General features: G+C 32.0%; 1 protein-coding gene across 1 annotated transcript; it reads right to left on the bottom strand.

The window, feature by feature from the left end:
* Positions 1-348: 348 nt before the first annotated feature.
* On the bottom strand, positions 349-7,517 carry LOC142220149 (protein takeout-like). The gene is made up of 5 exons (XM_075289121.1): positions 7,378-7,517; positions 1,678-1,761; positions 1,145-1,295; positions 790-929; positions 349-718 (listed from the first exon to the last, which is right to left on the bottom strand). Exons 1-5 carry the CDS (start codon positions 7,436-7,438, stop codon positions 420-422), a joined length of 735 nt encoding a protein of 244 aa, XP_075145236.1. The 5' UTR covers positions 7,439-7,517; the 3' UTR covers positions 349-419.
* Between the last annotated feature and the right edge of the window lie 16,843 nt (positions 7,518-24,360).

Raw genomic sequence — 24,360 nt, 5'->3', positions numbered from 1 at the left:
TATTATAGTTCTCTATTTTATTAACTTATCTTTTGTACATCATTTAAATATAATATATTTTTAAATATATTCCGTATTTATATTACTCTCTATTTTCACATGTATCACACACAATATTTTCAATTGTCGTTGTCGTTTTTTATGATTTTTGTCACATTCTATATTGCTGTACCGTCAAGACTTTTAGACAAGTTTTGAATATCTCACAAAAATTATTACTATTTATTATTATAAAGTAACCCATAATCTGATGTATTCAGTGAAATGGAATCTCTTCTTCAAAATTTATAAGTTTCCTTGAGAATGGAATTAATAAAACCTTATAAAAAATCAAAAAAAAAAAAATGATTTGTATGTTTCATAATTTTTATTTTAAAGACAATATTACAATTGCAATAGTTTGTTTTTATTCCTCATATTCAATCTGTTAATATTTTGTTATATGGATATTTTGCAAAAATTTTGGAAATATATTTATGAAAAATAACGCCAAATCCATGCTGAATAGGTTCAGCAAGTTCGGAAAAGATTTCCTTCCAATTTTCGGTCATGAATTTATTCATGTTATCACTCAATGCCTCGTTATTATAGAGGTTGTCAAATTGAAATGATGCACCTTGTAGACGAACTATATGATAGAATTTATCCAATTTCATGTAGGTGTCGCCATTCTTCTCATATGGTATTCCAGTCCAACCGATTGTCAGCTGGGGCTTAACTATTTAGGCGAAATAATTTTAAATAGGGCTTTATAAAAGAAAAACTAGAAAAAAGGAAAGAAGTACTTACTGAAAGTTACATTGCATTTTCCCGTACCAGAAAGTGGTAAGAGTAAAACTTTGCCCGAAATAGTATAATCCCCCGTCAGGACAAGAACATCACCTTCTGATATAATCTCATGATTGACAGCAATGTCCTTGCCGAATCCTCTGAAATTATTAATTTTATAGTTTTATTATTATTTTATTTCTCATATTGACAAAAATATTTAAGGACAAACCAGCCAGTTGTATGCCCAACTGACTGGTTTGAAAATTTAAAAATTTCTTAAATTGTTATATCTTTTGATTATGTTAATGTCTTATAAAGGCTATGGGTTCTTCTAAAAGTTGGGGGAAAATTCATCTTAATGTTATAATCTTACTTTACTTTCTTTGCTCTCATAGATCTTAAACCGGCTCCAGTTCCATTGTGTACAATAAACTTGATATTAACAGGACTATCTCCTCCTTTACCTATTTCCCAATTCTTAAGCGGTAAAGGATCGATCATTTTTAATCCGAGACTCTCATCACCTGTAGTAGAATAAAATAATTATTTGTGTTTTTTATCGTTGATGCAAATTTTCAAAATATTAGTAGTTTTAAAGATTGTTTCTTTAAATAAATTTTTAAAATTTTATTTTGTATATTGTAGAGTACATAATCATTGTAAGAAAATATTTAACAAAACAATTTAGGTGAGTTTTCTATATCATTCACCATAAGATAAATGATATAGATTGTTTGGAAATATCAATTCAATATTCACTGTATGAACTGCCTATTTTTCGAGACATCAAAAAAGATTTTTTTTGTAGATAATTTAGAGGAATTCGTGATGTTCAGATTGTAATTAAATTAATTAATATTTGAAATTACTTATATATACAATATCAACTGACTTATTGTAACTCACCACTAAATTTTTCACCAACAAAATAATCGAATAATTTCATAATACATTCAGAATCTTCATATTTACAGGGCTTGGGATCATCGGCTGAAAATAAAAGAAATGTACGAGTATTATGGTTTTATTGTAAAATATTGTATCATAAAAAATTAAAGTCCAAATTTATGTAACTCGATTTCTTCAAACTTTATATTGATAAATTTTGCATACATATACACAAATTTAGTTAATAATTTAATACAAAAAAATAAATTATAGTAGTCTACCTTAGTTCGTATACGGTAAAAAGACTCTCAGCCTTTTTTTAATTAGTTCACAGTGTGAACATGCTTTGTAATAGTTAAAAATTTAAAGCTAATTTTTCCTTCAACTGATAGTTCGTAATAGTTAGGTTAGGCAGTCCGTTCTTTTTCAGGTTCACTCAGTCCATTGTGAACCACATTAACTAAAATACCCACACCAAAAAAAAACAAACAACGAAATAAAACGAAATGAACTCGAATTGATGACATGTGTTGGAATTATTGCCACTAATCCTTTTTATTTGCTTTAAAAGAAAATTTTGTAGCTTTAAAAGAAAACTTCGTTTGTCAATAATTTCGTTCCTCAGAAATGTAATATCATCTTTCAGTGTATTATATGTAGGCAATTATTTTTGTTGTGTTGAACCAACCTGTTTAAAAATTTTCAGGGCCACTTAATATGCCCTAAAAATTGCTTACGCCTCACACAATGCAGGACAGGGTATTATAAGTTAGTGCATATATTTGCAACACTAAGGGTGAGCTCCTGAGTGGATATAGCCATGTCCGTCTGTCCGTGAATCCATATTTTTAATAAAAGTCTAGGTCGCAGTTTTAGTCCAATCGACTTCAAATTTGGCACAAGTATGTATTTTGGGTCAGAATAGAAACCTATTGATTTTGCAAGAAATCGGTCCAGATTTAGATATAGCTGCCATATATATCATTCTTCCGATATGCACTTATATGGGCCCAGAAGCCATAGTTTTACCCTGATTTACTTGAAATTTTGCACAAGAAGAATAATTGCTACTGTAGTCTAGTGTGCCAAATTTTATTGAAATCGGTTCATATTTAGATATAGCTTCCATATATATCTTTCGCCCGATATGGACTGAAGCCAGAGACCCTGAAGCCAAAGTTTTAGCCCAATTTGGTTGAAATTTTACACTAGGAGTACAATTAATTTTAAAGTCAAGTGTGTTAAATTTTATTGAAAGCGGTTCAGATTTAAATATAGCTCCCATATATATCATTCGCCCGATTTATACTCATATGACCACAGTGGCAAATCTTTTACTGCGATTTACTTGAAATTTTGCACAGGAAGTAGAATTAACATTCTGACTGTCCATACCAAATTTGGTTGATATCGGTTCAGATTTAGATATAGCTCCCATATATAGCTTTCGCCCGATTTACACACATATGACCATAGATGCCAAATTTTTACTCCGATTTAGTTGAAATTTTGCACATGGAGTAGAATTAGCATTGTAGCTATGCGTACCAAATTTGGCTGAAATCGGTTCAGATTTAGATATATCTCCCATATATAGCTTTCGCCCGATTTACACTTATATGACCACAGAGGCCAATTATTAACTCCTATTTAGTTGAAATTTTGCACAGAGAGTAGAATTAGCATTGTAGCTATGCATGCCAAATTTGGTTGAAATCGGTTCAGATTTAGATATAGCTCCCATATATATGTTTTTCTGATTTCGACAAAAATGGTCAAAATACCAACATTTTCCTTGTAAAACCGCCACTGCTTAGTCGAAAAGTTGTAAAAATACTCTAATTTTCCTTAACTTCTAATACATATCTATCGATCGATAAATCATAAATACACTTTTGCGAAGTTGCCTCAAAATTGGTTCAGATTTAAATATTTCCCATATTTTTTTAGTAACATTGTGTTCCACCCCAGGGCATTAACCGACTTAAATTGTAAGTCAATAGATTTTCTAAGAAATCTTAAATATATTGTCCACTAAGAAGCCTTAAATATATTGTCGGTTCAGATTTAAATGTATATATATGGGAACATAAACCTTTATATATAGCACCCAACAAATTTGAAGGATTTCAGATGGTACATAGAGAATACAGATTGGTTGTGATAACCGAATTTATTGCCAACTTCCTTTTGGCAGTTGCAGCAACTATCTGTTGGTAGTTGTGATACCCGATAAATTCGGTCGTCTCAATCGAATTATGGGAAATCCAACTAATACTATATATGGGGTTGGTTGTATTAGACAATGAAATTGATCGTTGCCCCTTGTTCATTTGGTTATACCATCCAACTTTACTAGCACCTTAACCGAATTGAAAATTAATTTTTCCTCACAATATTGTATTTTATTTATATTTTTAAATGATAGAAAGGTACATAAAATAACTTTATACCTAAATACAAGACATTAATAATAATTTAAAACAATTATCACTTTTAAAGGCAATGGGAGTTAAATCTTTGGAACTCTTCGTTCAGTAGTATTTCGGTGTTTTACCAAAAATATAAGTCCGCTATTTGTTGTCAGATTTTGTTAAGTAAGGGCTTATATAAAAAATCAAGCTATACGTAAAAAACCAAAACTGCTGTTAGCATCGTGTTTTATATTTTATATGTATTTTTATATGGTTTTTTCTGCCACTTTTTACTAAAAAAACGCCGTTTTTTAACCTTTTTAAGCCGCCAACATCAAAACTACTTACCCGATTTGAAAATTTTCTGAGAATGAGTTGTAGACGGCTCAATTTTCTTTAATTTGAGTAGTAGTAAGATCAAATAGGTCAAAGAAGACAAAAGATATGCTCAACATTGTAAGTGTACCTCCAAAAATTAAAAAAAAAAGTTCAAAAATTTGTATCTCGAAAACCAATCGACAGAACATTTTTTAAAACTCATTTTCGTGTTTAGTAGGTCAAAATCAATGAGAAAAATTATGCTAGAACCAATTCACAAAACGATTGTTGGTTAGTGTAATTGGAGTCCGAACTGAGTACATAGTGGTATATCATAAAAAGTGGCCAACACATCCCGTCTAAACACGCAACAAATTAAATCAGAAAATTAGAGTGTAGTTTTAAAAAATAAATAAGAATCTACTCGCCATGGTCACTTCCTTTTGGGTTTCATAGATAAAAGACAGATGTGGAGATGATCTTTAAAGTCGTCGTTATCATCGTTTAAACTTTTGCCTTTCGCACAATAAAATTGTTCCACATCTAAAACATAATACAACTCCATCTGCATTTGATCCTAAACAATTTAAGATGCGCACTATTTATCTGACTGGTAGCATTGAGTATCCGCAAGCCTGCGCGAGTTGTTCGTGAAAATGTTTGAGTGGCAGTCCACCGAGGACCTAAATAAACTTAGAAATGACTGAAAAATAATCCGGTTCCCGTTGAAAAAAAAACACGCTTTCCTTCAACATTGAAGACTTAAAGGGTGATACGGTCAAAATTTGGTCAGTATAAACTTGACGTATTTCTTTCAATTTTGCATTTAAAAAACCTGAACACCCCTCATTTTGAAGGTGTGTGTGTGTAACATTCTACACTATTTTGATTTTGGAATTCACTCTTCAGTTGTCAAAATGCCGTCCAAGCAAGAAGAGCAGCGTATCAAAATTTTGCTCGCGCATCGCGAAAATCCGAGCTACTCGCACGCAAAGCTGGCAAAATCGCTAAAAGTTGCCAAATCAACCGTTACAAATGTGATTAAAGTGTTTGGGGAACGTTTGTCGACAGCCAGGAAGTCTAGATCGGGGGGAAATCGAAAACCGGAAGCCGCTGAGACGACAGAGAGAGTTGCCGGTAGTTTCAAGCGAACCCCTAACCTCTCTCTCCGAGATGCCGCAAATAAGCTGGGTGTATCGTCTACAACCGTGCATCGAGCCAAAAAACGAGCCGGACTATCGACTTACAAGAAGGTAGTGAATCCAAATCGCGATGATAAACAAAATACGACGGCCAAAGCGCGATCCCGGAGGCTGTACACGATGATGCTGACGAAGTTTGACTGCGTGGTAATGGACGACGAAACCTACGTCAAAGCCGACTACAAGCAGCTTCCGGGACAGGAGTTTTATACGGCAAAATGAAGGGGAAAGGTAGCAGATATTTTCAAGCACATAAAACTGTCAAAGTTCGCAAAGAGATATCTGGTACCTGTGGCTTGAAAAGCAGCATTTTCATAGCTTCCGGGACTGTCAACCAAGAAATTTACGTGAAAGAGTGTTTGAATAAACGTCTGCTGCCTTTCCTGAAGAAACACGGTTGTTCCGTACTGTTTTGGCCGGATTTGGCATCTTGCCATTACGGTAAAAAGGCCATGGAGTGGTACGCCGCCAACAACGTGCAGGTGGTTCCCAAGGACAAGAACCCTCCCAACACGCCAGAGCTCCTCCCAATTGAGAAATACTGGGCTATTGTCAAGCGGAACCTAAAGAAGACCAAAAAAACTGCTAAGGACGAGCAGCAGTTCAAGGCAAACTGGCTTTCTGCGGCGAAGAAGGTGGCTGTACAAAATCTGATGGCAGGTGTCAAGCGTGAGGCCCGGCAATTCGGATTTGGAAAAGCGAAAGCCTAACTGAATATTTTTCCTGAATTTTATACTAATTGAACTTGAAAAAGATATTTAATTTGATTTTTTAAATAAACGATTTCACCGATTTACACGCGTTTTGCCTTGACAAAATTTTGACCGTATCACCCTTTAATAGCCAAATGGAAAAAGAAACGAAATAATGGTTGTAAATAAAGTAAATTTCATTGTAAATGCAGAATTTTCATTACAACAATCGATTTTCAACTAATATCTTCTCTGTGTGTATCGAAAATTTAGATCCACAAAGCGGTGCAGGGTATAATATAGTCGGCCCCGCCCGACTTTATACTTTCCTTACTTGTTTTTTATTGTCTTTAAAGAAATTTGTGTAGCGTCAAAAGAAAACTTCGTTGACATATAGCCTGAGAGTTTGATTTTCAATTAAGAATTTCTGTATGGATGTTGGACCAAAGATGCGGCTTTAGAATAAATAAAAAAGCCTTTCGTATAACCAATATGTTAGGACAGGTGTTCATAGTCACTAAGCTAAAGAAAAACTTTTCAATCCCAAAATGTCACCATATTTTCCTTATATTTTAGTAAAGTTTCAATATTTTTTAAGACGTTTTGAACTCACTTTTAATTGACACATCTTTACATAAACTTAAGCAAAATTAATTTGAGTTCGGTAAAGTTTGCACAAAATTTAACTATCGAACTAACTGATATAAATCCTTCCTCAACTGATCTGATATAACTTGTATATCAACCGATGTGACGAAGAAGCTCTTAATAACATAGAGGTTTGGTATCCGCTTGAAAATTATTAGGTTATTGGGGAGTATCAACCAAACATCTTTAGGAGGCTATTTTATGTCTATGAATACAGGACAAAGGCGGAAAAAAGTAATTTAATATTTTTAGTTTTTATCACTCTATATAATTAGTTCGTATATTGAAAAGTATTCACTTAATTTTATTTTTATTTCCTATGTATTTTTATTAATTTTTTCGTGTTTAAAATTTTGTTTTTATCATATTTGGTTCAACAAATATTTTGTTTAAATTTTGCAATTCCGTTTTTTTTTTGTCAAGTAAAATCTATTAATAACTCACGAAAGGAACCCTTTACAACCGCAATTGTAATAAAAATCAAAGAAAATGATTTCGTTATCATAGCGAATTCGTTATTCTATATAGCGCTAATGTAAACTATTTGATTTATTTTTTATAACTGTTGCTATAAAAAGCATTGAGGTTTGAATTTATAGTAACTTATGTATGCTTTTCCTATTGTTACAAAGTGATTGTATTGTTTGCTATTCTGAACCGGTTTGCAATGTGCTAATTGTGATTAATTTAACAAGTGTACATTTATAATGAGCTAATTTCTTTTTAATATCCTTATAAATATTGAATAATTATAAGAAAAAATTAAAAAGAGACAACTATGCTGTTCTTTATTCCACTGCATACGAAAGGGTGCAAATGGAGCATTTAAACTAAAAACGGACATAGGATTTTATTTTACGGGCCCAGCTTGGCTAAGATATTTTCTACAATTGCTAAATCATTTCGTGTAGACTCGGGACTACACGTAAAAAAATAATTTTTTCCTCCCAAACGAAATTTTAGACAATGTTCGTTTCTCATTTGCTTTTCGCTGTAAGGAAGTTTATTTGGAAGAAAAGTATATACTTTTTGTGATATACGTTTATTCTTTTCCAGGATGTAAATACAATTTGATAAAGACTAACTTAAAAAACAATCTTATCTGGCTAATTGCATTTTCTTAGCACCTTTTTCTGTAATACACACAATGTAGAAGAAATTATTCGATTTTATACATTTTTTAAATTTTACCTTTCGCCTGAACGCAGAATCAAACCGCACAACATGCAATTTGTAAGCCAACACACTATCCACTGATCTATGCAGCTGTTATTGTTATTAATAGAAAATTATCCATATAAGTTATATTTATATAGCATAGCTTGTGGCGTCCACGAGCCGATTAAACAAACTTTATTTAACAGAAACATACATTTAGTTGGACACCTTGAAGCAGTGGTTGCTACGCCCGCCTTGCATCTCAAGGGTCGTGGGTTCGATCCCTGCTTCGACCGAACACCAAAAACTTTTTTTTACATATATTCCAGATAGGTTCGAAGATTCGGAAAAGATGTTCAACATAACATACTCCTATATTAAATTTTACTGTAAAATGTGTCTTATTAAAGACTTAAAGTTAGAAAGGACAGTGTTTAATATAAACGAAATGGACTGCGTTTTTGGTTCAAAAAAAAAAAAAAAAATATTGAAAAAATACAAATTTTGTAGCAAACGAATTTTTTTGGCGATAAAAGTTTAACATTTTCGAAGCAATTCAAAAAACTCAAACAAAAGAAAAACGTTTTCGGTACACGTTTTCCAGACGTTTTTTTTTCCTTTGCGTGCAAATGTTGCCCTCTAATCAGTCTTCATCACTGATTTATTTAGAAGTAAATTTCGTTCATAAATACATGGTAACCAAATTTCCATTTTCATATATCCAGCATGTGGAAAACTATCACCGGTCTTCTGGTGTTATATTTCGAAATATTGATCTTATTGCAGCTCTTATATCGGTTTGACAAAAATTTTATAATTGTTTTGTTCAATTATTAAATTGTTACTACAGTAGAACCTATTTCTTTTTTTCATAAAAACTTGTCAAAAATATATTGGGAATGTTTGTAAGGAAGTTTTATTTAAAGTGGGCATTTTAGTGGACGAAAGTGTCATAATTTGGTGATAAGAACCAGAAAAGTAATGGAAACACTGACGATAACGGATGGAATATGATGAAATGTAATTTTCCTTATCCCATATATGTGTCAACAATTTTATGAACTAATTGTTCAATGTCGAAGAAAATTTTCATACGATTTCCAAGAATAGGAAGAATGAACTACTTTATGGTTAAAATGTCATGATTTAAAGGACATGAAATGGCGACAATGACAATTTTCTTTACTTTTAGTTCATTTTTCACTTAGAAAGAAGGTATATCTTTGTTATCATTATTTTTCCTGAGATTTCCACAAAGCATTGTCGAATTCTCATAAAGCGGACTACAATTTAATAAAACTTTCGCACGACGCAGTAAATTTTTTCGGTGTATTTCAATTAGAAACACGTTACCTAGAATATAATAATATTCAAATTAAAAATAAATGTGTGTAAGATCGTCAATGAGAGATAATTCTTGGATTATATACATTACAATTAGAGCTGGGGGGAGCAGTGTTGAACCCTTTAATAGATTTAGTTTTTATTGCCAAGTTAACAATAATGAGGCAATTATAGGTTGAGATTGATCGATAAAACGTAGTATTAATTTTCTTTCCATATCATTTGCAAATGTGCCTAGACTTAGTACTTATCTCTTTGGTGAAGAGTTTATTTGAAATCTGAAGTTTATCTGTTTAAGTATCGCTTTGTTCAATAATCTAGATAAGATCCTAGATCCTATACGAATACAAATCTTTTCAAACCGATTGCCTTCGTAACTAGTGGCTTTAGTGTTTATTTTAGTACACACAAAGAAAAACCCGTTTGGAAAACGTGTACCGAAAACGTTCTTCTTTTGTTAGTTTTTTAAATTACTTCGAAAATTTTTAACTTTTATCACCAAAAAAATTCGTTTGTTACAAAATTTTTATTTTTTCGAAAAAAAATATTGTTTGATATAAACGAAATGGACTGTGTTCCATTTCGTTTATATCAAACACTAATCTTTTCTGACTTTAGGTCTTTAATAAGATACATTTTACAGTTCATAGTATTAATTTAATGTAGTACAATGTAATGTTGAACATTTTTTCGGAGTCTTCCGAACATATCTGGAATATATGTAAAAAAAATGTAAAATGTAAAAAAAAAAACAAAAAAAACTTTGGTCGAAGCAGGGATCGAACCCTCGACTCTTGGCATGCAAGTCGGGCGTAGCAACCACTGCTCCACGGTGCCCAACTAAATATATTTTTCTGTTAAATAAAGTTTGTTTAATCGGCTCGTGGGCGCCGCAAGCTATGCTATATAAATATAACTTATATGGCTATGTACACCCTCACAAAAAATCGCTTCTGTAACATACACTCCCAAACATATTTTGCTTCAAGCATATACATTTTTGGGTATTGCCCAAGCATTTATATGTTTGATCTGTACCAATATATAATATGTTTGAAAGCATATTGGTCTAAACAATATATGTTTGGGTAGTCTTAGTTCCAAACATTTTGTATATTTGCATCCAAATTCAATAATGTTGTCTTCCAAAAAACAATATGTTATTATGTGACCATATAATATGTTTGGAAGCATTTTGCACCCAAAAATATTATATGCTTAAAAAAAATTCTCCCAAACAATATTGTGCTCAAAATTTTATTTATTTATTTATATATTTACAATCATAATGAATTATGAAAATAAACAGGTAATATAAGTGCTAACAACATAGGTTTTCGACCTGAATGCTCAAAATTTTGTTTCTGCCCAATTGTATATTCCCCGACATCTTTCTCACTTCCACGAGATTTTTTAGTTCTTAGCACCTTTTTCTGTAATACAAACATTGTAGAAGAAATTATTCAATTTTATGATTTTTTTTTTTATTTTAATTTTACGTTTTGCCGGACGGGGATTCGAACAGCGGACCACACAGTTTGTAAGGATCAAAGAAGTAGCTGATCAATTGCCCAAGGAAAAATAAAATGTTAATTTTGTAATAACAAGCAACAACCACCAACTTAATTCAATATCGCTCCCTGTTAAATAGCGCTCCAAGCTACTAAACACATATATGTTTATAGGCTATTTCTAAATTAATATATGTTTGCATCCAAGCATATTATATTTACAAACATTTTATGTCCCAAACATAATATGTTCTAACATATTAACATATATGTCCCAAACATGTTATGCTAGTTTATGAACATTATATGCTTGCACTCAAAAATGTTGTGTTTAAAAATTTGTGTTCCAAACATATAATGTTTATAGCCAAACATATGAAAAACAGTCTTTTTCATCCGTGTAGCCGTTATTGTCATCAATAGACAATTATTGATGACAATAACGGCTACATAGCTCAGTGGATAGTGCGCGTTGGCTTACAAATTGCATGGTCCGCGATTCGATTCTCCGTCCAGGCGAAAGGTAAAAAAAATTAAAAAATTATAAAATCGTATAATTTCTTCTACATTGTTTGTATTACAGAAAAATGTGCTAAGAACTAAACAACCTCGTGGAAGTGAGAAAGATGTGAGGGAAAATGCAATTAGCCAGAATTTTTTTTTTTTTTTGAGTTAGACTTTATGAAATTGCTTTTACATCCTGGAAAAGAATAAACGTTTATCACAAAAAGTATATACTTTTCTTACTCTCCTTACAGCGAAAAGCAAATGAGAAACGAACTTTGTTTGTCTAAAATTTCGTTTGGGAAGAAAGAATTATTTTTTGCGTGTAGCTTTAGTGTTTGTTATAGTTTTTAAAATTGTAATAAATGATAAAAAATAAATAATACAAATCTTTAAAGGAAGGTGTCAACATCTCTAGATCCTCATCTTTGAATTATCGTTAATTCAGCTTTAAAAGTAGTAGTGGATGTATTTTTTTTTTTTGAAATCATGATGACATTTCTTTAAATATTTTAATAATTTGGTTTTTAAAGCTAAAATGCCAAGAATTGATTCCAAGTCAAATATCCATCTTATTTAACCCTGGAAAGTCTTCATTATTTTTTGTATACAAACATGACCCTTCGTTATTTTGACTACGGTTTATTTCAAGACGCTATAATGTGCATCGTGAGCAAAAATCAGAACCAAAATTCTTATTCAATTTGTTTTTAAGTAGAATAAAACAAAAAATCGTAAAATGGTTGTATTTTTTTTTATTTATATAACATAAATTTATTGGAAAATCTAATCGACTAAAATGCATTTTAGATCGAAAATGTAATTACGCGTACACGCAAAAAAATAATTCTTTCCTCCCAAACGAAATTTTAGACAAACAAAGTTCGTTTCTCATTTGCTTTTCGCTGTAAGGAAGTGTATTTGGAAGAAAAGTATATACTTTTTGTGATAAACGTTTATTCTTTTCCAGGATGTAAAAACAATTTCATAAAGACTAACTCAAAAAAATTTTTTTTCTGGCTAATTGCATTTTCCCTCACATCTTTCTCACTTCCACGAAGATTTTTAGTTCTTAGCACCTTTTTCTGTAATACAAACAATGTAGAAGAAATTATACGATTTTATAAATTTTTAAAATTTTTTTACCTTTCGCCTGGACGGAGAATCGAACCGCGGACCATGCACTTTGTAAGCCAACACACTAACCACTGAGCTATGTACCTGTTATGGTCATCAATAGATAAATATCCATATAAGTTATATTTATATAGCATAGCTTGCGGCGCCCACGAACCGAATAAACAAAGTTTATTTAACAGAAACAAACATTTAGTTTGGCACCGTGGAGCAGTGGTTGCTACGTCTGACTCTCATGCCAAGGGTCGTGGGTTCGATCCCTGCTTCGACCAAAGTTTTTTTTTACATACATTCTACATATGTTCGGAAGATTCCGAAAAAAATGTTCAACATTACATTGTACTATATTAAATTTTGAACTGTAAAATGTGTTTTATTAAAGACCGAAAGTCAGAAAAGAAAAGTGTTTGATATAAACGAAATGGACTCTGTTGTTGTTTCAAAAATAACTTTTTTTATTGAAAAAATAAAAACTTTGTAACAAACGAATTTGTTTGTGATAAAAGTTTAAAATTTTCGAAGCAATTCAAAAAACTCTAACAAAAGAAAAACGTTTTCGGTACACGTTTTCCAAACGTTTTTTTTCTTTGCGTGTAGTCATTTTGTCGAAGGATGACTGTCTAGGGTTAAAAGAAAAATATATCGAGGAAGCAATAGCACCACACCACAATTTTTAAACAAAATATGTTTAAGTGCAAACATGTAATGTTCCTAAACTAACACTAAATGTTTGGGACACATATATTAATATGTTAGAATATATTATGTTTGGGGCACGAATGTTTCATAAAAATAATATGTGTGAATGTAAACATATATAAATTTACAAATTTATATATGTTGTGATATTTTATTCATTTTATTTAATTCAGAGAGAGTACACACAGAAAACAAAATTGTTGTGCCAACCAATTCTTTTGCCAACCAAATTATTCGGTCCCATCTACTACCACAATATAACTGACAAAATTTGTCAAAGCAACCAACTGTTGTCTTGCACAACAGTATATCAAATTGTTTGGATAACTAAAATTTGGGCACATTATAAGTCTAATTGGTAATCCCAACCAATAAGATTTTATTCGTTTGTTGAAACAACTATTTATTATTTTCGGACAACCAATGCTTGAGAAATTAAAGAAACCATTTGGTGAATTAATTTTAGTCTGTATTTAATTTTAATACATATTAATATTTTTATTGACTATTAACCTAATAAAACATCGTCATCTTTAGAACCTTTTATGAACTGCAAAAGAAACTCCATGAAATAGCAAGAGTTACGAAATCTACACAATTTTCAGGTCCAAGGAGGTCAAAAATTTTTTTTTATATTTCTGGAAGAAAAGCAGACATAATATAAAACAAGTATATAAAGCAGTAAATTCGGCCGGGCCGAATTTTAAATACCCACCACCATGAACCAAATATGATAGTTTACTTTGAAAACTCTTCGTCGTAGTGGGTTACTTGATAATATATAGAATTGTAGGGGGTTTGATGTCAAATCTTCTCCCAAGCAAGTCAGTTCCCGAAGACAAACTTTAAAGATTCTACCTATGAAGACCAGATCAGATTCTGGATTTATGAAAACCAATTTTGTTTGAGTTTTAGAGAAATTATAAACATATCGTGTATATGATGAAATTACGCCTCGATTTCAAATTTTAAATATGTAAATTTTTTCCGCCATTATTTAAATACGATGAGTAAAATCTGGAAATTTTACTTTCAGTTTGAAGCAATTTTCATGATCAGTGCGCCTGCTATACCCTAAAAGAAGTGTTTTCTTTTTTGAGATACGTAATTTTAGACAAGCAAAGTTTTCTTTTGACACAAATTTTAGAGACAATCGTTGAATAAACGAAAATACTTTATAAGAAAAGGAAATTTCGTTTGTCTAAAATTTCATTATAGATTACTAATTTCCAGCAAATCGGATAAAAACTACGGATTCTAGAAGCCCATGAAATAAAGCCGGGAGATCGGTGTATATGGGGGCTACACCAAAACATGGACCGATAGGCACCATTTGCTACTCACATATTTTGATCTTAAAATACCTCCAGATTTTCAATTTCAAACAAATCGGCTAGAAAATATAGTTTCTAGATGCCCAAGAAGTAAAAATCGAGAGATCAGTCTATATGGGGGCTATACCAAAAAATTGACTATTGACCTAATAACATCGTCATCTTTATAACCTTTTATGAACTGCCAAAGAAACTTCATGAAATAGCAAGAGTTGCGAAATCTACATAATTTTCAGGTCCAAGGAGGTCAAAACATATTTTTTTTAAATTTCTGGAAGAAAAGCAGACATAATATAAAAAAAATTGCGTTAACGTTAAAAAAGTACCTTTGATCGTGTTCTGTTGGCAAAGTTTGTCTAATAGTACACGCCTTACATGGTTATATATGTCATTCGATTTGAGTGGCAGTACCCCAATGTACCCAAACCTCCAACAGAGATTAAAAACTGAATGGAAATTATGCAGATGCTGCTGATGCTCCACTCACAATTACCCGATCGTGACTCACGCATGGACCTTGAAATGTTGTTATGTCTTTGCACCAGAATCTTTCTTCAGTTCTGATCGATTTTAAGTTCGATGGCGAGGTAGCCAATCCGTATATTTACCATTCACATCCTCGGAAATCGTCACATTTGTAAAATATCTCTAGTAGTTAAGAACGTAAGTGAGTGAGTGGTATTAATTTCATTTGATGGTTATGTTACTCACCACTTAAGAATGCAGCTGCCGAATTAAAAAGAATATATACCTAATTCACAGCAAGTCTTTATGGCCAGAATTTTCTCCAATATTGGGTACTCGACATGAAAAATTTGAATTGTATTGAAATTGTGAGAATTTAGAGTTTATAATAATGAAATAAACTACAACTTATTTGTTGTCATATATATGTAGTCCATAGCAACAAATTCCTTTATAACTATAAAATTTGTTAACACAACCAACTTATTGGCTAGGCGGACTTTCAGTTGGGTTTGGTGACACATTGGCAAAACAAATCAGTTATCACAACAAGGTGGAATAAATTGAAATGGTTAGTTACTTCAATGTATAAATAACGACCAATATTTGGTCGTGTGTACCAACTTTTGGTCACACCACCGTTATATTGATTATATAAACTATCAAACAAGAGAAATAACTAACAATTGTTCCACACAATTAAAAATTGTGGATCCCCACTATCAAACTGTTGTCCTCATCGAATTCCAACCAATCATTTCTCTGGGTGTATAGAGCAAGAAATAGAGATGCACGCAGAGAAGAAACATGATTGTCACAATCATATTCGAAGAGCAAAATAATATGATAGCAGCAATTTTTGCGGCGACCATGTAACATTTTAACCTGCAACCATGATGGCTCAGTGAACATGGTTCTAAGAAAAATACAATTGTCCTCATCTAAAATGTTATTATATTGATAAAAAGAATTTTGTTTCCATTAAAAGACAATGGTCACGATCTAAAATGTTATGTTATTCGTCAAAAATGTTTTTCTTCTAGTTAAAAGAACATGGTCACAACCTAAAATGTTTTGATTTTTATGAAAAAACTTTTTTCGTCGTCGAAAAAAGGACGCCACTTGAGAAAAGAAAACACAAAATCAACTTTATTTATTTGTTTTTATTTATTTATAAACTAATTCATTGTTTATTTGTATTTATAATGTCGTGCAAGCAAACATCACATATTTTTACACACTCTAGTTTGGTTCAATTTCAACAATAAGTAATCATTCCATATTTACTTCGTGCCCATCAAATGTACAAACACAGACATCATATAACTGCAAATAAAAATAAATTATACCATATGTCAAAATGCAGAACAAAAACCAGGTACATTTGTTTCAATTACACTTTCCTTTTTTGTATTCACATAAAACCACGTGCCATTTCTGAATAAATAAATTAACACAAAACACAATAATTCCGTATTCTGCGTCCATTCCAAGAAACAATCAACACACGACTGACGCGCAAAATGAAAATCGTGTGTACCTGCTAAATGTTTTTATAAAATTCTTGTCGCTGCAAAAAAATTAAAAAAATAAATGGTCACGAAAACAATGTACATGGTCTTTATGACCATGTAATGGTTGGTGACATGTCTATACGTAAACTATAAAAATACTTTTTTCTCTGCAAAAAAAGTAAAAACAATTGAATGGTCAGGTACATGATTTTCCTGACCATACAATGGTCTCAAATTCTATCATTTAAATAATAGAACATGTTTGCGTCATTTGAGAACCATTTAAATGCTTATTGCCAACATATATTTTTCTCCGCTCGAAAATTATTTTTACAAAGACAAAATACATGGTTTTCGCGACAATTACATACTCTAAATAAGCATTAAATGGATGCGGCAACCATGTCCAAACATGTTTTTTCTGTGCGTGTGGAAACCGGAAGGGTTGACGAAAGATATCAACATAACACGGCGAGAGAATCAAAAGAGAGCTATTTGTGTATGTTGTTTCGGAAAACTGTTTTATGATAAGGCCAAAAATTTGATATACTTAAGTCTAAATGTTATTTAATTTGAATATTAGAATGAGTATACGGAGTAAAGAGAATAGACATTCGGAACCAAGAGAATAGACATTTGAAAAAAAAAACAGCATGTGTTTTCGACTTGAGAGCAGCATTTTATGTATGTATGGACATGTGTTTTGTTTATCATTTTGACATTATGGGCACAAATTTTTTCTTGGTTCGTTAAAAGAAATCGGAACGTACAAGGAGTGAGTCAAAATATTCAGTCAAAGGAAATTAAAAAACGGTGGAAAATATACAAAAATTACAAAGGGATCTTCATAAAAATAACGAAAGGGCACTATATTCTTTTTAGAGATGGGACAGTAAAATGAAAAAAGGACGAAATAGTGAAAAATTAAACAGTAAAATGTATAAAGACGAAGTTTAGTTCCTCCTTATTATTAAGTAGTCCAAGAGGAGTTGACGGACACCTTCAACTATAAAAGCGTGCATTATGTTCGAGTTTTGCAGCTAAAGCAATTGAAAAAGTTTATTTTCTTTAAAATGAATTATTAAAGAAAAGTAAAAGGAAACACAGCGTCATTTTAGAGCGATAATGCCAACTTAATACTGGCCTTAAAGATAAAATTGAAATTAAGTACAAAACACGACAAGTTTTAAATGCAATGGTGTTAAATGCTAGTAAACAAATGTTCACGCTTAAATAAATTTATGTGTATATTATAACAATTTTGTAGCAAAAAACTGTTTTTGGTATAAAAGTTTGAAATTTTGGAAGGAATTCAAAATCTCTAACAAAAGAAGAACGTGGAGTCGAGTATAAACATACATACTCGACTCCACGTTCTTCTTTTGTTAGAGTTTTTCAATTCCTTCCAAAATTTCAAACTTTTATACCAAAAACAGTTTTTTGCTACAAAATTGTTATTTTTGCAATAAAATATAATATTTAATCCAAAAGCTCAGTCCATTTCGTTTATGCCAAGCACTGTTCTTTTCTGACTGTAAATCTTTAATAACCCACATTTCGAAGTTTCATTATAAACATGTAATATAGTATAAATATAAATGTGTAAATTAAAACAAACAAAAAAAAAAATGTTGTTCGGTCGGAGCAGGGATTTAACCCACGACCCTTGGCATGCAAGGCAGACATGCTAACCACTGCTCCACGTGGCCAACAAATATATGTTTTTGTTAAATAAGGTCATGTTTGCATGGGCTCGTGGGCGCTGCAAACTATGCTATATAAATGTAACTTATAACGATAATTGTCTATTGGTGACTATAACAGCTACGTAGCCCAGTGGATAGTGTGTTGGCCTACAAACTGTATGGTCCTCGGTTCGAATCTTCGTCCAGGCGAAAGGTAAAATTTAAAAAAAATTATAAAATTGAATAATTTCTTCAACATTATTTGTATTACAGAAAAAGGTGCCAAGAACTAAAAAATTTCGTGGAAGTGAAAATTATGTGAGGGAATGAGCACAATCTTCTTTGGGGAAAATTCTTCCAATCATATAATATTTTTGGGCTGATAATGCTTCCAAACTTATAATATGTTCACATAAAACAAACATATTAATGTTTTGGCAGTATCCAATAATATATGTGCTTCCTGCAAAATATGTTTGGAACATATGTTAGAGAAGCGATTTTTTTGAGGGTGTATAAGTGGTTTCACTGCAATGTGGAACTCCGTTCAGACTCGTCTATAAAAAGAAGATCCCTTGTCATTGAGCTTATCATGAAATCGGGCATCACTCTATGATAAGAGAGAAGTTCACCACTGTGGTATCACAATGGACTGAATATTCTATGCGATAACAATAAGAAGAGGATAATATGAAGAGTTCCAAAAGTTGTGGGATGCTTTAAAGTAGAGGTGTGCACGTGACATGAAATTGTCGTGACTCACGCTCATGGCAACGGCGTGAGTGTGCGTGAGCGTGATTAACAACCAAAATGTCGTGCGTGAGCGTGAATCACGAAAATATTATCTTCGTGAGTGTGCGTGAGTAAAGATTTACGCTCACGAAAATAATCCCGCTCACCAACATAAAACGCTTAAGAGTTAAATTCATTTACAATTTTAGTGACACCTGGGATGTTAAGAGTGTAATAACGCTCTCGATTTTAATAATGCTCATGTTTTCATACACGTCGCTAAGGTAAATTACTCAAAAAATTGTTCGTGAATCACGACATTTTTCGTGAGTCACGGTATTTTTCGTGAGTCACGGTATTTTTCGTGAGTCACACCATTTTCGTGCGTGAGTGTTCGTGAGTACACATTTTCTTTTCGTGAGTGTGCGTGAGTCCTACCAATCAATATCGTGCGTGAGTGTGCGTGAGTAAGATTTTTCCGTCGTGAGTGTGCGAGAGTAAAATATTACTCAAGTGCACACCTCTACTTTAAAGTCAAACAATATCCGGATGATATTTTTTGATTACTTTCGTATGAGCCGACCAACACTTGTAGTAAGCATTACAATATTTGTTAAAAGTGTGTGTATAAATTACTGATTTCAGTCGTCTTTTTTTCCCTGCTGCAAATTTTTCCACCATATCCAGCGTGCTCTTATTGCCATTTTGGTGCTCTTGGAATCCATCTCTACCCTAAAAAGTTGTCCAAAGAATTTAAAATAATATATGAAATAAAAATAATTGAAAAATTCAATACTTACTTGTTCTCTGCATCAACCATTTTAATATTGTGTATTGTTTTACAAGGTTTGTGCAACATATGCAAGATTGTTGCTTTTTAGAACATTTGACGCAGTACAAGCAGCGCAACATTGCGTTTCCAAACAGTTCCTGACGGACATGGCTACCAGAGAACGGCTGCGACCAGTGTATTTAGTAAACACCAATATTTGCAATCTTAAAACACCAATTGGTAAAAAAATTTCAACCAACAATATCCAATGCAACCGACGACTGTCGTTGTTCGTTAGTATGAGTGTTGGTCTCTCGAAAACACCGTATGTTAGTAAAGCAATCACACAAATTGGTTTCCCATATCTCAGCAGTTTGGTATTCTCTTATTTGGTACTCTCTCAATTCCATTGAGCTAATGCCAACTGCTGGTAATTGTTGTGCAATCACACTTAAGTGCCACACCTTTTTTTATTTACCGAGCGTTGTTACGATGTCGATTGGTTTAAGATTGCAAGACACTGCGTACGAACATTGTTATATACTAGTGGTGTTTTTATTCTCTCATTTGTATCAATTTAAAAGATCGCATGGTAATTGGTGTCATACTCACTGCCAACGACATTTTGTGGGTAAGATTGCAATACGAAAAAAAGCCAACGGTTGCAGTTCTCTGATGGCTACATCGACTCACGGATCCGCTCTGAGGATTATTGCCCAATGAAACTATCTAGTCTAATAATAATGTTTTTTTTTTATTTGTATTCAACATTTAATATTACAATTGCATATCTTCATATTCAATCTGTTAAGATTCTGTTATATGGATATTTGGCAAACACTTTAGAAATGATTTTATGTAAAATAACGGCAAGCTCATGCTCAATAGGTTCAGCAAGCTCAGCATAGATATCCTTCCAGTTTTCGGTTAAAAATTTATTCATATTATCACTCAGTGCCTTATCGTTGTAGAGGTTTTCCAACTGAAATGATGCACTTTCTGGGCGAATTTCAAGATAGAATTTATCCAATTTCATGTAGTTTTCTCCATTCTTGTCATAGGGTATCCCAGTCCAACTTATCTTTACATGGGGCTTATCTATTTAATTTTTGGTGAATAAATTTTAAAGAGGGTTTTATAGAAACTACACAAAAAAAACAGAAAGCAAAGGACTACTTACTTAAAGTGATATTGCAGTTTCCATTACCAGAAAGGGGTAAGAGTAAAACTTTGCCCGAAACCGAGTAATTTCCCGTCAGGATAAGATAATCTCCTTCTAGTACAATCTCATGGTTGACAGCAATGTCCTTGCCGAATCCTCTGAAATTATTAATTTTTCATTTTATTATTATTATTTTATTGCTCATATTCGCAAAACTGTTTAAAGAATTTATCGAAGGAATTAATATGGGAAAAGCACATTTAAGTACATTTTCATGTGGGTATGTTAGACTTTAACTGTCAGTTAAGAAAAAGTAAATTGAATATATGTTCGTTGCGAGTTAATTTAAACTGATTATTTTTGAACAGTTGAGTTGAATTCCTTACTGACATGGGAGCATATAGGTTATATGGTTTAAAAGTTGATTAGCAAAACCTAACGAAGCTTCACGAAAATGGAGACTAAAGTGGTATTTATGTATTAAAAAAAGGATTCTCCCGGTATATTTGTCAAATTTAGGAAAAGTTGGCTACATGATATTCATTGTATCGTGAGCGAATTATATTGTTTAAAAGCCACCGAAAGTATTTGCGTTTGATTTAATTTAAAACGGATATTATTCATGATGGGAGTTCAATTTAATTTGCCTAGAAAATTGCAATCGCCTACTATTGGTGAGCTGAAACAAGGTTCAAAAGGACCGTACTTTTACAAAACAAAAAGTTAAAAGTTTCAATTCAAAAGGAGTGTAAATGCGATTGCACCGACATGGTGAATTGCCGAATATCATGTTCTATACCGAGAAACATATTCCAATTGAGCATTTCGAAAACGGCCAAAATGAGATTGTTTACAGAGAATGAATATGATCCTGTTTCAAGAGCATAATGTTATTTTTGGACTGACACATTGTAATATGTTTGTCGCACCCATTTTATTTTCTCCAAAACTCTTCATGTTTGTCGAGAAAACCATATTTTTGTGACTGAAATGTTCCATATTCCCAGTCCCAAAATAAAATTATGCTCTTAACAGAAGTTTGAGGTAACATCAGAGAACGGCTGCGATCTACCTCAACCGACCAGTGTATTAGTAAACACCAATATTTGCAATCTTAATACACCAATTGGTAAAAAAAAATCAACCACCAATATCCAATGCAACCGACGACTGTGTTTGTTAGTATGAGTGTTGGTCTCTCGAAAACACCGTAGTAAAGCAATCACACAAATTGGTTACCCACAGGGATGGAAAATGCAGTACTATAGTACTTTTTTCAATACTTTTTCACCCCGATCAGTACCGTAGTACCCCCGCGAACGATTTAGTACCTTTTGTGTAGACATTTTTGAGTCAATATCAGATTTATGGTACAATAGCTTTGACAACATATTTTAATATTTTTGAGAAAGTCTTTATCAACCTTATTTGCTAATAGTCTTTTACAAATATGACAAAACAGACAAGTTCATGCGGGAAGAAAATCTCGATTTTGTAAAATCTATAGTCAAAAACACGATTTTATTGAATTTCAAGAAAGTCGAAAAAAGCATGCGATTCTATATTATCGATTTTTTATTTCGGTAGAAAATTTTGTCAAAATTTTATTTCTATATAAAATTTTTACAAAATTTAATTTCTATAGAAAATTTTGTCAAAATTTTATTTCAATTGAAAATTTTGTAAACATTTTATTTCTATAGAAAATTTTTGCAAATTTTTATTTTTATAGAAAATTTTGTCAAAATTTTATTTCGATCGAAAATTTTGTAAAATTTTTGCAAAATTTTATTTCTATAGAAAATTTTTGCAAAATATTATTTCTATAAAATTTTTTTTTTGCAAAATTTTATTTATATAGAAAATTTTGTCAAAATTTTATTTTTATAGAAATTTTTTTCAAAATTTTATTTCAATAAAAAAATTTCGTCAAAATTTTATTTTCTTTAAAATTCAGTCTAAAAATTTTTGTTGAAATTTAGTAAAAAGTACCTTTTCGCTCAGAAAAATACCTTTTTTGTACTTTCTTAAAAAATGTATTTTCCATCCCTGGTTACTCATATCTCAGCAGTTTGTTATTCTCTTATTGCGTACTCTCTCAATTCTCTTGAGCTAATGCCAACCATAGACATTATAATACATAGATGATCCACTATTCTCTTTAAAAAAATTGTGTCAGTTCCAAAAATTAATTTTCTGACATTTTTTTTTCGTAAAGAGTCAGTCCCAAACATTAATTTTCGTGCATTTGCTTTTGTGTTGTTCGAAAAGAGCAATGCTGCTCAAAATTAAATTTCGTATTTTCGCGGTTTTGGTCACAATTTTTTGTTCAAATATGAACATTTAATATATTAATTTATTTATAAATCCTCTGGTGCATCATAAACGTTCTAATGTTTGTAAAATTGGCAAACTACAAAAAGGAAAACGGAAGAGATTGTAAGCGTGCTCTTATTTTTCTCGTTTATTCTTAATCTTCGGAACTGTCAAATATAGTTTGACACCCATGGCTCATGTATGTATTATAAGGTCTATGATGCCAACTGCTGGTAATTGTTGTTGAGTGCAATCACACTTAAGTGCCACACTCGTTTTTTGTTTACCGAGCGTTGTTACGATGTCGATTCCCTACGGGAATAGGATCAACCCCGGGACCGGTACAGGGTTAGTCCCTGGTGTGTATGGACCAATCACAGTTCTGGTCCAAGCGTATGGAATGGACCGCTCATGGGTTTGTCATTGGCTGGGGAAATTTACACATTAGGACGCGACTTGGACTCATCCCAAAGGACACGTCCTGGAACAACTTAGTAGGCCTACCTCATAGACAACTGCTCATGAAACAGACTGGGACAAACTTTTAGGACCCTATTTCCATTCGTATCGCACCAGAAAGGAATATGTTGAACAATAAATAATTCTGATAGTTGTATTGTAGTAAACGTGTGGATTCAAAAAGATGACAATTAAAAATGTTGATAAACTGTAGCACTAGTACCAGTCCCGTAATGGGTCCATTAGCAGCAATTTGCACTAATTTCCCGTAGGGTTGGTTTAAGATTCTACATTTGGTCCACTTTTAAAGACCTATGAACGCAATCGATTGTTCTTATATTTAGGATGGGGGCAAAAATTATATTGATATTAGAAACTTACTTTACTTTTGTGGCCCTCAATGTTCTTATACCGAGTCCATCTCCACTGTGTAAAACAAATTTGACATTAACTGGACTATCTTCACCTTTGCTTATTTCAAAATTTTTAATGGGTAAAGGATCAACAGGTTTTAATCCAAGATTCTCATCACCTGCAAAAAATAAAATAATTATTAAAATTTTCTCCCATGATAAGTTACAAAATATCAGTAAGTAATTTTGAAATTTTAATGAAAAATTATTTTCAAAAGAATT

The sequence above is a fragment of the Haematobia irritans genome, chromosome 1 (genome assembly GCF_050003625.1).
Source record: "Haematobia irritans isolate KBUSLIRL chromosome 1, ASM5000362v1, whole genome shotgun sequence".
Lineage (NCBI taxonomy): Eukaryota > Metazoa > Arthropoda > Insecta > Diptera > Muscidae > Haematobia > Haematobia irritans.
The sequence above is the reverse complement of the archived record's forward strand: the minus strand, read 5'-3'. Positions and strand labels throughout refer to the sequence as shown.

Bases quoted from the DNA above. Each gene is read 5' to 3' on its own strand.
- LOC142220149 (XM_075289121.1), bottom strand. From the start codon at position 7,438: ATGATAACGAAATCATTTTCTTTGATTTTTATTACAATTGCGGTTGTA. The intron at 1,296-1,677 runs GTGAGTTACAAT...ATTCTACTACAG, and splicing joins TGTTGGTGAAAAATTTAGTG to GTGATGAGAGTCTCGGATTA. The intron at 930-1,144 runs GTAAGATTATAA...TAATAATTTCAG, and splicing joins ATGAGAGCAAAGAAAGTAAA to AGGATTCGGCAAGGACATTG.